This window comes from Fukomys damarensis, unplaced genomic scaffold, assembly GCF_012274545.1.
Source record: "Fukomys damarensis isolate Sample0158 unplaced genomic scaffold, DMR_v1.0_HiC HiC_scaffold_39, whole genome shotgun sequence".
NCBI classification, from domain to species: Eukaryota; Metazoa; Chordata; class Mammalia; order Rodentia; family Bathyergidae; genus Fukomys; species Fukomys damarensis.
Genome location: NW_022900951.1, coordinates 58617594 through 58631217, shown reverse-complemented (window position 1 = coordinate 58631217; position 13624 = coordinate 58617594). Strand labels below are relative to the sequence as shown.

At 46.9% G+C, this 13624-nt stretch overlaps 1 protein-coding gene and 1 long non-coding RNA gene across 3 annotated transcripts in view; one reads left to right on the top strand and one right to left on the bottom strand.

Annotated features, from left to right (window-relative positions):
* Slc16a2 (solute carrier family 16 member 2) overlaps positions 1–6339 on the top strand; it is a 154050-nt gene extending 147711 nt beyond the window's left edge. The window contains exons 5-6 of the mRNA XM_010631201.3: positions 2747–2975; positions 4508–6339. Of these exons, the coding sequence (XP_010629503.1) occupies positions 2747–2975; positions 4508–4728 (450 nt within the window). The 3' untranslated portion in view covers positions 4729–6339. The remainder of the gene's footprint in view (positions 1–2746; positions 2976–4507) is intronic.
* Positions 6340–7553: 1214 nt separating this feature from the next.
* On the bottom strand, positions 7554–10127 carry LOC104866953. Of its 2 annotated transcripts, none has more exons than XR_004515881.1 (3): positions 10087–10127; positions 8552–8725; positions 7554–7719 (listed from the first exon to the last, which is right to left on the bottom strand). It is a non-coding gene; the product is annotated as an uncharacterized LOC104866953 (long non-coding RNA). The 2 variants fall into 2 exon arrangements; XR_781624.1 differs by lacking the exon at positions 10087–10127 and adding an exon at positions 9515–9565.
* Between the last annotated feature and the right edge of the window lie 3497 nt (positions 10128–13624).

Genomic DNA, 13624 nt, shown 5'->3' with positions numbered 1-13624 from the left:
TGGAGGGTCAAAGGCAACCACAGAGAGCTAGTATTTACAAATAATCCATCTGAAAAGTAGTTGGTTTGGACTTATATCCTAGGAAAGCCCTGGAACCATTTCCAATGAAACCGGACTATACTCATATCAGGTATTTCTCTGTCTCTGATGGCCCTAAGTACATTTCCAAGTACGCTCAGGTGTCTTGGATAAGGACATGATTAATTTTTCCTGTTGTGCTTACCACTGTTAGTTTGCAAGAACTGGTGAATCTGCTTTATCAAAGTGGGATGTGTCCATATGGTCTTATCAAGTCCAACCTCCTATTGCACTAAAGAAGAAACTGAAGAAAAGCTTTCTCAGATAGTCATGATAGAGATAAATTCTTATGCAGCACCCTTATATTCCACCTTACCCTAAATGATGGATGATAGAGTTAAGGCTCAGAGAAAAGTGACTTGACCAAGTACTAACCTAGAGACTGTGATTGGGATAAACCAATTATGAATTTTTTTAATCCCTGTGCAAATAACAGCAAGAACTGGGTAGCTTTTTGCATAGGAGTATATATGCTTTCCCACCATGTTTTGCATGAGTCTCACAGGTATATCTTCTCTGTCATGGGGTTTGAGAGATCAGGATAATCTGGCACCAAGCCAGGACTTTATTTTGCAGCAAGGCAACAGCCCCTGCCTAGCCATATAGCTCATATGCTTCTCATCACAGTTGATAGAAGAGAGGTAGGGTCCAATCAGCTTTTGCTTTCCATTGTGCATCAGGAGTTCCAAGGCAAAGGTAGGCATAACTAGTCAGAAGCTGAGCTTGGCTAGAATCCAGTGTTTCTGCTAACTTTCATCTGGTCCTGCTTCTTTTCCTTACTATTACTTGACCTCATTTTACCTTAGAAAAATATCAAATAATCTTAGAATATTATAAATGAAATATATCTTCATCAACTTTTAGTCCAGCTCTGTCATTTTATAAATTGATTGTACAGGCCAAGAGCAGAAGAGAATGGATAAACTTTTCCTTTCTCTTGCATTTCTCAAGATACTTCATCACAGGAATTGACTTTTTTTTTCCCTGGGTCAGATGTGTGAGTACAGGCCTGGGAGAGGAAATGGGGTCCACAGCTTCTGGTTCTGAAGAACCATGCACCGGCAGAGGTTCACCATCACTGCATGAGATCTTGTGTTTCTTACTATTGGCAAAGACAGACACGCTTGTCTGGCAACTAGCAGCAGCACAGTCTCTTGGAAAGCAAAGAAATCCTGTCCTTGTCCAAGACACCTCCAATATTAAGGAAAGCATCTAGATCCGTAAGAAGCAGAAATTCCTGCTGTGAGTTTAGCGAGGGCTCCTTTGGAAATGCTTCAAGGATTTCCTGGGAGATAAACTTTCAAGATAGCCTCACTTTGAACCACTTCTTGAGGCCTGCTTTTCAGTTCCAATGATCTTTTTTTTTTTTATTTCTATATCTTAGCAAGGCATCATGATGTTAAAAAAAGGCAACTTAGATACAATGACTTAGCAATTAGTACTGATTAAAATCAGTTAATTAGATTCTTTTTGCTATATAATGGTGTTAACTCAATTTCTATAACAATCCTATTCAATAGGTGGGTCTAATTTCATCACATAGTTGTGTGTGAATTTCTTAAAAGAGAATCTGAGATGTCACAGTTCTTATTCCTAGTCTCTGTCTAGCTATGTCAAAACAGCCTGGGCAAAGTTCAAAGTTCCTCCAACAGATGTGTCCTCAGATGGCATTGCTCAGATGGTATCATCCTTTCTAAAAACAAGTGGATCAACCTAACAAACCCAGCATCAGCAACAACACAGAAAATCTTCAGCACCTAAAGAAGACTTGACGCCAACTCCTTCCATGCATTTAGTTAAATTAGTCTACTTATTGGCCAACCAGTAATTATTGGCAAATCCTTGGCCCTCTTAAGGCCTTAGTAAACAGATCTGGTCTTAGCCCTAGCCCTGAGATAACCTTTCTCAGCCAGCTGGAAGAGTTGGCTGGAAAGGGAATGGGGGGTTCCTTTCTCTGCCTAAAGCCCAGATCTTCAGTCGAGATCACAGGTATAGAATGTAAATGACCTTAATCAAAAGATCTGCTGTGTTTCCAGTGCCTATTATCTCTGTGGAGGGTGAAAAACGGTCTCTGGAAAGAGTTTGTTTTGGAGTCATTTTGGTCATCCCCCCTAAAAACTCAATGGCTAGTCAGTGCTCCTGGGCTGGCTATAAGCTCACTAGATACCCTCTTAGTAGCTTGGTTCCCCCTGAAAGTCCCCTCTGTGGTCTTCTGGGGTGTCCAGCCAAGCCCAGGGGCCTCCAGAGCCATGTTATGATGTCTGATGAAGATGATATGTCCTATTTCCCAAAGCATAAGGAACTTGTGTGAACTCTCAATGGTCTTTTTCTAAAATCTACCCCCCACAAAAATGGGCATCAGCTCCTCCTCATTTTAGGAAACTGTACCTTCCACTGTTAGTCCCCAAACGCATCATCACCCAAGCCATCCTTACCTCCTCCCTTTCCTTTCTTCACACCAACTTCCTGAGGTCAGGAGCCATGCCCTTATTTAAAAAGAAATCTTGTTATAAGTAACTATTTAGTCCAACTGCTCTCTCTGATTCTGACACCCCAACCCCACCTCATTTTACAGATGGTTAAAATAAAAACCTGACAAAGTTGATGCCATTTATTAGGTCATCTTGGATGGCCAGCAAAACATGACCTTGGACCCTTGTTCCTCTAGGTCCTCTCCTTCCTGCTCCTGGGCCTAATGTCCATGATGATTCCCCTGTGCCGGGACTTCGGGGGCCTCATCGTTGTCTGCCTCTTCCTGGGTCTGTGTGATGGATTCTTCATCACCATCATGGCCCCCATCGCATTTGAGCTGGTGGGTCCAATGCAAGCCTCACAGGCCATTGGCTACCTCCTAGGCATGATGGCCCTACCAATGATTGCTGGGCCCCCCATCGCAGGTAAGGCTGGTTTCCAGAGAGGACATCAATCAGAGAGTCCTATTTTCCTTGGGCTCCACCTCTTCTGAGTGCCTCTGCCTGAGGCCCCTTTTCCTCTTATTTTCTGTGTAAGCAACCTTGTTAGTGCATGAAACTCCTTATCACTAGTAGTAGAAGAAACTGAACACAGTACACAGACATTGATTCATTTTGGGGATGGGTTTTCCATGGCTATATGTCTTCTCCTGAGGTTCTACTGTAGAGTATGGCTCCTTCCAGAAGAGTAGAGAGAAAAATTCATTTGGCCTTCTTGACTGTTCTATTGATTCCTGTTTTCTTGCTCTCTCCATAGTCAAGTGATTATTTCGAAAGTAGTTGGGTAAAAGAAGTAGGAAGAGAGAAAGTGGGCCCTGCTTTTATTAAAATTTGGAGACACCCTTCTCCTCTTCCTTGTCTATCAGCTTGAAACTGAGCCTGTAGAAGAGATTTGATTAAGGAAACACTGCAGGACTGAGCCTGTGAGACTCACCTCCAATGAGTAGCAGGCAGTGTTAAAATAGTCTTTCAGCACCCCTAGTCCACCCTGTCAGAAAGGCATTTTTGGTATCCCAGGGAATATATGAAACAGGAAAACCAGTGAAAATGGAACTTCATTTCCTTTCTAGGGATTTATTCCAAACATTGATTCATGGGGTAGCTTTCCATAGGATGGTCTAATGGGCTAAATCAACAAACATTCTTTGAGCACCAAGTATGTGTGAAGTTTTGTGAGAGCATCATGTGATAGTCACAAAGCTTTCACTCAGGCTCTTGTGCAACAGCCACACTGCTTACTTAGGGAAGGAAGCATCTACCTTGCTCTTAATCCCAATAGGGCCCCAGCATCCACAACTCTTTCTATTTTGCTTATTTCCTGAATAAGCAAAAGCCCAAGGCCTTCTTGTCTTTCCTGGGTAGTGTTTCTGGGCTTATCCTCCCTAAGAGGTACCTCATATTAGCTCCTGGAGGTAAGTAGAGGAGGTCCAGCATCCCATAGTAAACATATCCATGATATTGGTAGCTTGGAGGAACCCAGAAGGCCAATCATATCTGTAATGGGAAGAAAGACATATACCTACAGTTTCTTCTTAGGGCAATTGGAGTTTCAGAGAAAGGGCACTCAGAGAAACTCAGTTGAATTGTTCCACAAGAACAATATGAGTTGGGGTAGGGTAGGGGGAATATCACTGTGTACCAAGACAAGGCTTGGCCATCTTCTGTGAAGTTCTTTTAAACTAGGTTTCCTCCTAACTCCATCCATAGGAGTGACTGGAAGGTAATGTAGCTTGATGAAATTCACAAATGTAGAATCTTCAAGAGACGTCTCATCTCATTAGCTTCTTTCATAATGAACATTCTCATCAAGGGCCTTGAAGGTGAGGGAGCTTCTGTGTCAAGCCAGTGAAGATTAAGCGTCTCTAGCTAGGCACTAGTATAGCCCCTAGAAGAGGCAGACAGTACTTTTGGATAGCAAAGCAAAGTTGAGCTTGACTTGTGTTTCTTGTCTCTTTCAGGCCTCCTCCGCAACTGTTTTGGGGACTATCATGTGGCCTTCTACTTTGCCGGTGTGCCCCCCATCATTGGGGCTGTAATCCTCTTCTTTGTTCCTCTGATGCATCAAAGAATGTTCAAGAAAGAGCAGAGGGATTCCAGCAAGGATAAGATGTTGGTGCCTGACCCAGACCCCAATGGGGAGCTGCTGCCAGGCTCCCCCACCCCTGAGGAACCTGTCTAATGCCTTTTTCTTGTTATTGTGTGCTCCTCCTTCTCAGCCCTTCTTCTTCATCCCACCCTGCTTGGCATTTACATTTTTGCCACCAGCACACTTATTCCCAAACATGTACACATAGCATTTCAGCCACCTTACCATTCCCTTGGAGCCAAAACTCTAGGTGTTCCACATTCTACCAAATTCTCCCCCATGGATGCCTTTAAACTTTTCACGGTCCTTCTCCCCGGATCTGGGCAAGCTTGGGATGGCCTTCTGGCCTTTGTAATCACTGCACATACTTTCTGATCCCTGAAGGAGGAGGATACAACCTCCTGGCCTTAGCTTGTTGTCACCCTATAAAATCAGCTGCCAAAGGTGCTCTGTGCGCCCCAGGAGCCTAGTGGGGGATATCCGAATTTTTACTTGTTGAAGAGTTCATTTCCATCCTTGGGAACCATTTAGGAGTAGGGGAAGGGAAGCAAAGCTGACACAAGTAGCCCTGGTTAGGATCAGAGTTCCTGAGACTGTGGCTTGCCAATAACTGTGTACAGGGGATATCCCCATGTTACTATTGGTTAAAGTCTGCTTCTCTCTTCTTTTTATTCTTCTTCTACTGCCTCTTCTCCATTTCTTTCCCTTCTATTTCTTTTTATGACTGCCATAGACACATAGTTGCTTGGAGAAAAGAAAGACCCAGAGTTTGGGCCAATCATCTTTATCTTGGTTCAGTCTACCCCTAACACTAGAATTAATCTCACTCATCTCAGACTGAGCCACATCTCAATTATGGGCTCAAGGTGATATAATCATAGACTGGAACAGTAAAATATCACATGAGGAAAGAACTCACTGATTTTTACAGATTTCCAAAACCAATGCACTAAACTGAAGGCCTTCCCATCTCTTCACATTTATATCTACCTGTCAAACTGTGAAGAAACTCCTTTCATCTCAGCAAGAAGAGAACTGATGATAGTAAACTGGCAGGGTGAGGGGAGATATAGTGGTTGTTAACATCTCTTAAGATGAGTCCTTTCAAGAGAGGACTCCATCTCTCTATTTTCGTGACAGGTCAATATTTCCACTTGGGTCAGGCTAAGAAATGGACTATTTTAGGAAAAACCTCATTCTAGCCTTGGATCCCAAAGAGGTACATGCAGCAGCCACATAAGGGTTTGACAATTTATTTTAGGAAGGGGATGCCTCCTTAGGCTTTACCACTAAGCATGTTGCTCCATGCTGGGCATCCTGGGCCACTCTACTCAGTGTGCATTAAAGGTGCCAGAAAAGATACCCTCTGGACTACCTTCATCCCTCTAAACCAGGTGCCAGATGCTTCTCTATATCCAGGCTCTGGATAACAGAACATTCCAAGTACCCCTAGCTAGGGGCAAGAAGGCACTGCCAGGCTGTGTCCAACTAGCACAGCTTACCTCACTACTCTCTCTCTCCTTACTTTGTCTTTGTGTCTCTTTCTTCCCCTTCTTTGCTTGCATTGTTGTGTTCCTATCACCCAACCTTTCATCAACTTTTTACCAGGAATCCCTGGCTGTCACATGAAGTCAACAGTAAATTGTCACCGCAAACTAAGGTCATCCTGGGGCCAGGAGGATGAGGTTTCCCAGGGGGGCTCCCAAAAACATAATGATCCCCACACATGAGTTTTTCTCTCACAAATAGGCAGCTGTGGCCTGGTTAGCCCTTGACGGCTTCATTCAAGGCCAAAGTCCTGAGTCGTCCCCCCCCCACTGGTCCAACTCCACCTCTTATCAACTCCCAAAGAAAAACCCACTGAGTCTTGATTCTGTGGATAGGTAGGGGCCTAGTTACTAGCTTGTCTTTTCAAATAGTAGTAGAACAGGAGGAGATGTGACCCAGAAGCCCTGTAACTTCCAGGAAAAACCACTGAAAATACTGGAGCAACAATGCCACTGCTTCCATTGCTCCCTGTTCTACCACCACCAAGTCTCTAGAGGGTGGTTCCACAGGGCCTTCTTTTGTTGTTCCTGGCTGGTTACATCTTAAGAATTTGGCTGCCACTCACTTCTCTCCAGATGAAGAAAAGACATCCACAGGTCCCAAATCTGCCCATTTGGATGTCAAATAACATTTGCAGGGTGTCAATTTACTTCTTCCACACATGCCCATGTGCATGTGTGGGCTTCTATGCTTTTGGAGAGAATGTTAGTTGGCAAAAGCAGCACAGTATTAATATTTAGAGTAGGATGCAGCCTCTTATGCACCTCAGTTACATTTAGGAGAACGAACAAAAATGTTGGAGCTTGAGACCTGGCACATTTAAATCCCCAAGGGGTTTGGAACAAAATAAACAGATCTAAAACTCTGAATTGGCTATGGATGTTGCTTACAAGGGTGAAATGGTCTTAACTTGGTTAACAGCAGGAAGTTTGGCTTTAGAACTGAAGCCTCATCAAATCACATTTCTGCCAGAGCAAATTTCCCTGTGAGAGCAGACAATGAAGAAGAACAATATAAGGGTTTGGGGTTGAGTGGAAAATCTGAAGTTGAATTTTTAAGGGAGCTCTGAAGTGGAAAAGTGATAACTTTATAATATTAGAAAATGCCTACTGGTTGAGTTGGAGAAGAGGAATTGCCAGAGCTATCACCTTGCTACAAAGGTGCCACTCTGAAAATTGACAAAGGCCTTAGCAATAATACAATTCCACCCCCTTTCCTTTTACGTTATTGATGGAGAATCTGAAAGTATTAGTACAGCTGGGTTATGTATGCTACAACAACAGAGTCTGGAATGGAGGGTGATATAGGTGATTCAGGAAAGAGACCTGCAAAAAAATGACAAAGCTAAGAGTAATCTCAGAGTCCCCCTGGTCCATATTCTGCATTTTATTAAAGTGGAAAAACTGAGACCTAGAGACTAGAAGAGAATGCTATGGGATTACATAGCTCATCAGTGACATAAACTGAGACTTGAGTTTAGGTGATTGACTTCCAACATACTCCAAACTTCTTGTTTCATAGGTGAAGAAAGCAGCCCTAGGAGGGAAAAGGGATTCACTCACTTCTTTAAACCGTATAGAAAGCTCATTTCCAAAAGGGTGTCAGCAGGACTAGCTCTGAGAAAAAAATAAAAGCTGAGCAAAGTTTAACTTTCAACATACCCCATATCTTCATGATCACCTTCACTCCTGACCTTAAGATTACCTTCACTGCCAACCAACATATACTTCACATTTTTTTTGTCCCTGTCACTCTAGACCTTCAAGTAGCGTTGGCCTTGCAAATCTGCTTCCATCAACTGTCCTTCCACTCCTAACAGCCCAAGAGATACAAATTATCCCATCCCTCTGGGTGTGCACTGGGCAGGACAGGAATAATAGAAAGGACCAGCTTCCTTTCAGAGATGGTCGTTTACCATCTCTGCTGTCATTTCTCCTCTTTCAGTGCAGAAACCTTCAGGCTGCTGGACACCTTATCTCCTCCCTCCGAGGCTAATTATTCTGTCCTGTTGCCAGCCCCCAGGCTCTTCCATCCAAAGACTGCTATCCCTCCCCACAGCAACCCAAGGGTGCAGTCTGTGCTTGATCACTCAGGATCTTTAAATTTCAAAACAGTGAAATCCCATCATTTTTATGAGTGTATGGTCTCCTCCAGGGCCTTTTCACATCTGAAAAGGCAGCCAGCAGCTTCATGCCACTTCTTCACAATTAGCAAAGCAGGCCAACTGACAGGGATTACAAATCCCCAGTGCCTGACAGTTTGTGCCTGCAAAGGGTGAACACCCGAAAGAGCTGGAAGCAAGTTCAAAAACTCTAAAGCTAAAATTTAGCAGAGACCCCAGAAGAACTAGAAAAAAAAAAATAGATACCCAGATCCCAAAGAAATTGGTTGAGAAGGCCGTGCTTCAAAGGCCATGCTGATCCCTGCCGTTCAGCTCTCTCTAGCGGTCACCAGAAGCAGCGCCTCACATCTGGTCCTAAGTCCTTTCAGCAAAATTTCTTAGCCACCGCTGTGTGTCAGGCACTCTGCGAGGAACCAGGGACTTCAGGAATGAAAGAATCACAATTAGAGAGAACAGTAAGAAGAATAAGATCTGTACGATCTTCCTTCCAAGGTATCTTTTCCTCCTCTGGACCCCAGTGGCCTGCAGTACATGTAACACTTCGGCTCTAAGACAGGATAAGGGACCACCTCACCCTCACTGGGACACAGAGGGTGGCATCCCCTGTCCACCTCCACGCCCCGCTACTGCGCTCCCTGGAGCGAGTCGTCCCGTCCGGAAGAACAACGCACGCCTCAGTGTCGGTTTCCTGCTGAGGCCTGGGTCAGATAAAATTAGCCCACTGCTCACATCTAACAAGCGTCAGCGCCCGCGTCCTGCTGGTGGGGGAGGAAGCGGCGGCGGCGGCGGATACAGCCTGCCGCTCTCCTGCCTGCCTGCCTGACCCGTCGGGCTAGCGGGCAGCACCTACCATGTGCCCTCGCCCAAAGCCTCCTCCCTCGGCCTGCGCTCTCACCAGGGCGACTCCTGCCCTCCTTGCCGTTCCCACCGCGCACCCCCACTGTATGCCCTTCCTGGGCCCTGGGACCTGGGACTGAGGATGCCGGTTGGTGCCACTTCCCACCGGCGCCCAGGCCCACTCCGCACTTCGAGAATGCCTGGGGATGCAGATGGGGCTAGGAGCCCGGGCCCTGGCTGTGGCTCTCAGCCTTGGCTGTGCTTCCAGGTCCTGGGTGCCCTAGGTCCACGGTGCGCGGGGACGTCGGGGTTTCCTGCTCCACCACCCGCCCGTGGGCTTCCCTCCATTTCCGGGTCTAGGAGGGGTGATACCGTCGGAGCCGCGCCACGGAAGTGCAGCTGTCCCTGCTCCTCGGGCCTGACCCGCCTCTGGGAAGGAGGCGGGAAGGAAAGCGGGAGGAGCCTGTCTCCGGCCCCGCCAACTGTCCCCATGGCCGGCTCAGCTCCTCCTCAAACCCTCGCCCCCACCGCCTTGCCTTGCCCGAGACGCTGCCACCTGGAGCTGCTGCCGCGGCATTGGCGTCCCCCGCCCCAGCCCTCGGTCCCAGCCCTTATCGCCCCGGGCCTGCCCCGCCTCTGGGAAGGAGGCGGGAAGGAAAGCGGGAGGAGCCTGTCTCCGGCCCCGCCAACTGTCCCCATGGCCGGCTCAGCTCCTCCTCAAACCCTCGCCCCCACCGCCTTGCCTTGCCCGAGACGCTGCCACCTGGAGCTGCTGCCGCGGCATTGGCGTCCCCCGCCCCAGCCCTCGGTCCCAGCCCTTAAGGTGCTGTGGCCTGGGCCCACTCAGAACCCTTAACAAGGGGCCCCTTCCTCCCTCCACCTGACAGCACCGTCCCCAACGTCCCAAGGATGAGAGATCCGGCCACGGCTAGCGAAGAGCCTACCTGAGAGTCCAGGCTCTGGGGCCTCCAGCCTGAGAGGGCTGGGGGCGGGAACGGCCTCCAGGAAACGCTCCTAATTGACTCAGCCACCCATCTCCACCCTCCTGTCCAATCTGCAGGCCTGGACTCGCCTTGCCAGGCCGCCTCCACATAGGTCAGCCCAGTGGTGCTGCTTCTACCAAGGGCTTCTCACCCCACCAAGCCCCACTTGCCACCCAACCTCCAGGAAAACTGTCCCAGAGACCTGGGGTTGTGGTTCAGTAGCACAGAGCAGGTGCTTAGTGCCCGGCACCCTCCAAAACAGTCTGTCCCAGAACTCTGGAGGGTCAACTTCACCTGTAGGAGCTCCCAGCTCTAGCCTGATCCCCCTACCACACAGTTTACAGAGAAAGTAATTCTCCTGCCCTGAGGTCACACAGGTGAGGGAGCAGAATTTCCAAGTTTGAAAAAGCCTCCTGCAAACCTGCACAGAGCCTTGACAATGGTGAAGACCACACTGTCTTCTTGACCCACCTGCTCTCCTTGTCTTGCTCCTGGCCAAACACTCTTCCACCCGACCTGCTTCCTTCTGTCACCAGCCTATTGCCTCTGAGAAAGGCCAAGCAATCACCTCCACTCCCCCTTTACACACACCCACTCACATGCTCCCTCTTCCCAAGGAGGATTCTTGAAGAGGGCAGCCTGATGGATCCTGTCGCAAACCTTTGCAAAGCCAATTTCTTTGACCTGTCAGCAAGAGATCTTCCAGTTCCTGACTCTTCATTTGCCACCTCCACCCCCGCCTCCTTACTCCACCACATAGGCATGGCCTCTCCCTTTGACTCGGCACCATGAACACCCCTCCCTTTCAAAGGACGCCTTTAATGGTAACAAGGGCTCCTTCACCTCTGTAAATGATGTACAGTTCACACATGCTCACATATCGATCCTCACACTTCATGCACATTTTCCAGATTGAGGCCCACCCAGAGGGGAACTGATTGCCAGGTTTTAGTTCCCTTTGCCAAGGCCCTTCCACCCCACTTTACAGAATATGAACAAATGTCTCTTCCTTACTCACTTCTCTCAGAGCCTCCTTACTACTTTTGGAGTCAGTACCTGATCCCTCCATGCCCACTCTGTCCCCTATGGAAGGCTCTGGACAGAATGACATCACAGTGACAAAACGAGGCATGGAGGGCAGCAAAAGCTGAGCTGGATCCCTTGTGCACCTCCACACACCCTCCTCCCCATTTCCCCCATGGAAAGAATATGGAAAGAAATTAGGAATCATTGGTCTGCCTTTCTTTTGAAGTAACCCTTATTGTCTTCTGGAGTTACTTTTTGGGTTTCATTGTCTTCATCTGTACAACTGGGTTCATAATAATTACTCCTTGGGAATAATGTAAAATCAGAAGATGTGAATTAATGTAAAGTATATGGCCCATATACAAGATATATGAGGGCCAGGGATTTAGCTCAGTGGTTCTGCCACCTGCCTTGCAAGCGCAATGTACTGAGTTCAATCCCCGGTACCAAAAACAAACAAACAAACAAACAAAAGATATATGAGAAATGTCCCTATGAGGTAGCCCCCACCTTTCTATTTTTCAGGTCTAAGGCCTCTTCTCAAGCTTAAATTGACTCCCCATGTTCATTTTCTTTGCCACAGGCCATTTTTCTTTCTCCAACCTTGTTAGATTTCATTCTCTCAAGCTTTTGTGGACCTCTGTAATTTTCCTTCATGGGTATGTTAGTAAGGTACAAGTTTACCTACACTCTGTTCTAAGTGAAAAGTCCTACTCACAGCTGATCCTACCAAAGTAGCCATATTTTCTACCTGTCCTCCCTCCCCCTACTACAGATAATTTTTTTACGGTAGAGTGAGGAGAAAGATACGTTCCAAGAGTTTAAACTAACTGTATGAGCTAGCTTGAAAAAATTAGCTAGGCCAATCAGATTATTTCTTCTTAAATCTAAAATATGAAACAGAAAGTAATAATAACAACAAACAAGTAGTGGACTATTATAACTGAAAGGATAATGTAGAGTTGGAGCAAAAAAAAATCATAAGACGTCAGACCCAATGTGGCTGAATAGATGAGGACGACCAACTAAAAACACAGGTAACTGGAAGCAAGGGAGGGGACATAGGCCTTGATAAAGAAAATAAATTTAAAAGAAGATACATGTAGATCAAACAAAACATTTGGATTATAGTTAAAAAGAAACGAAGTGGTCTTCCAGGGCCAATCCACAGGTCCCTTACTCTTACTCTTCAAGGAAAAGCTATCTTGAGAACTTCCCAATAGCCAGAGGAAACCAAGAAGCACTATAGAAACTAGCCTCCCAGGATAGACTCAGGGTATATGGGCCCCTTTGCCCTAACATCCCCTCTCTAGTCATTGAGGAAGCTACAAACCTTCAGTATTCTCACCAGCACTCACCAAGGGGAAGGGAAGCTCCCTCCCTACCAGCCTGACAACAGCCAGCCAGAGGATAATCAGGTGAAATGTGACAACTGAATCCATCCAGTTGCTTTTCCTGGAGTCACCATCTGGTACCTCTCATCAATACTGGGCCCATTTAAGTCCCAACTTAGTGCCATGGGCAAGCCTGAGTCACTTCTGGGTGCTTCAAATTGGCCCCAGACCGGCCAGGGCCTCCATCTGACACCCAGAGCTGACACCAGACCCATTTGTGTCCATGCCCAGCACCCTGAAATCACTTGAGTCCCATCCAGTGCTCACAGCTTGATGCCATTCCTAGGTCTGCCAGACGCTGTGTCTGACATCCAGCACCAGTCGCTGTGTCTCCATGGATATTCTCAGCCCTATGTGAGGCAAGGCCTGGTGCCCCAGGTATTCTGGAGCTCCCATTCAGTACCAGGCACCCATCCCCTTCCATGGAACATTAGAGGCTCCATCTTGCACTCTGCCAAAGTGCTAGGAGCATCTTGGTCTCAACTGAGCAGCCCAGAATTGCTGGAATCTCTGCCTAGCACAATAGCCAGTCCCATATCCATCTACTAAGAATCCAATGGCCAATAAAAAATCTCTGCTCCTTATTGTTTATCCTTTTTCATGTTCATTTTATCTGTTACTGTTATCTAATACTATTAATTTTCTTTTACTCATTAATGGGAACTTTTATTTCAATTTTATCACCTCCTCACCTTCCATTGCTTAATTTTTCAAATTGTATTTTTTTCCATGCTCCCATTCCTTGCAACCTCTGACTGGCTCTCAGTACTGGTTAAAGGTCCACCTGATCTGCCCTATGCCTCAGGCTTATGTGAGAATCCACTCAGTGCCGGGTGCCCTACATGTGACTGGCAGAATCTATTCACATCAGTCTTGGTCTCCACTTGGTGGACCAGGCTGATACAAGACTCTGTCTGGGGTTTTAAGTTGTTTCCATGACCACTAGTACTCAGCACTGCTCCCCCACCAGCTGGAATCTACACCCAGTGCCTCAAGCCCTCTCAAGTCTACAACCAGAGTCCAAAGTCCCACACCTTCCCTGGGCCTTTGTCCTGGCTTGAATAATTGTGACCCATGGC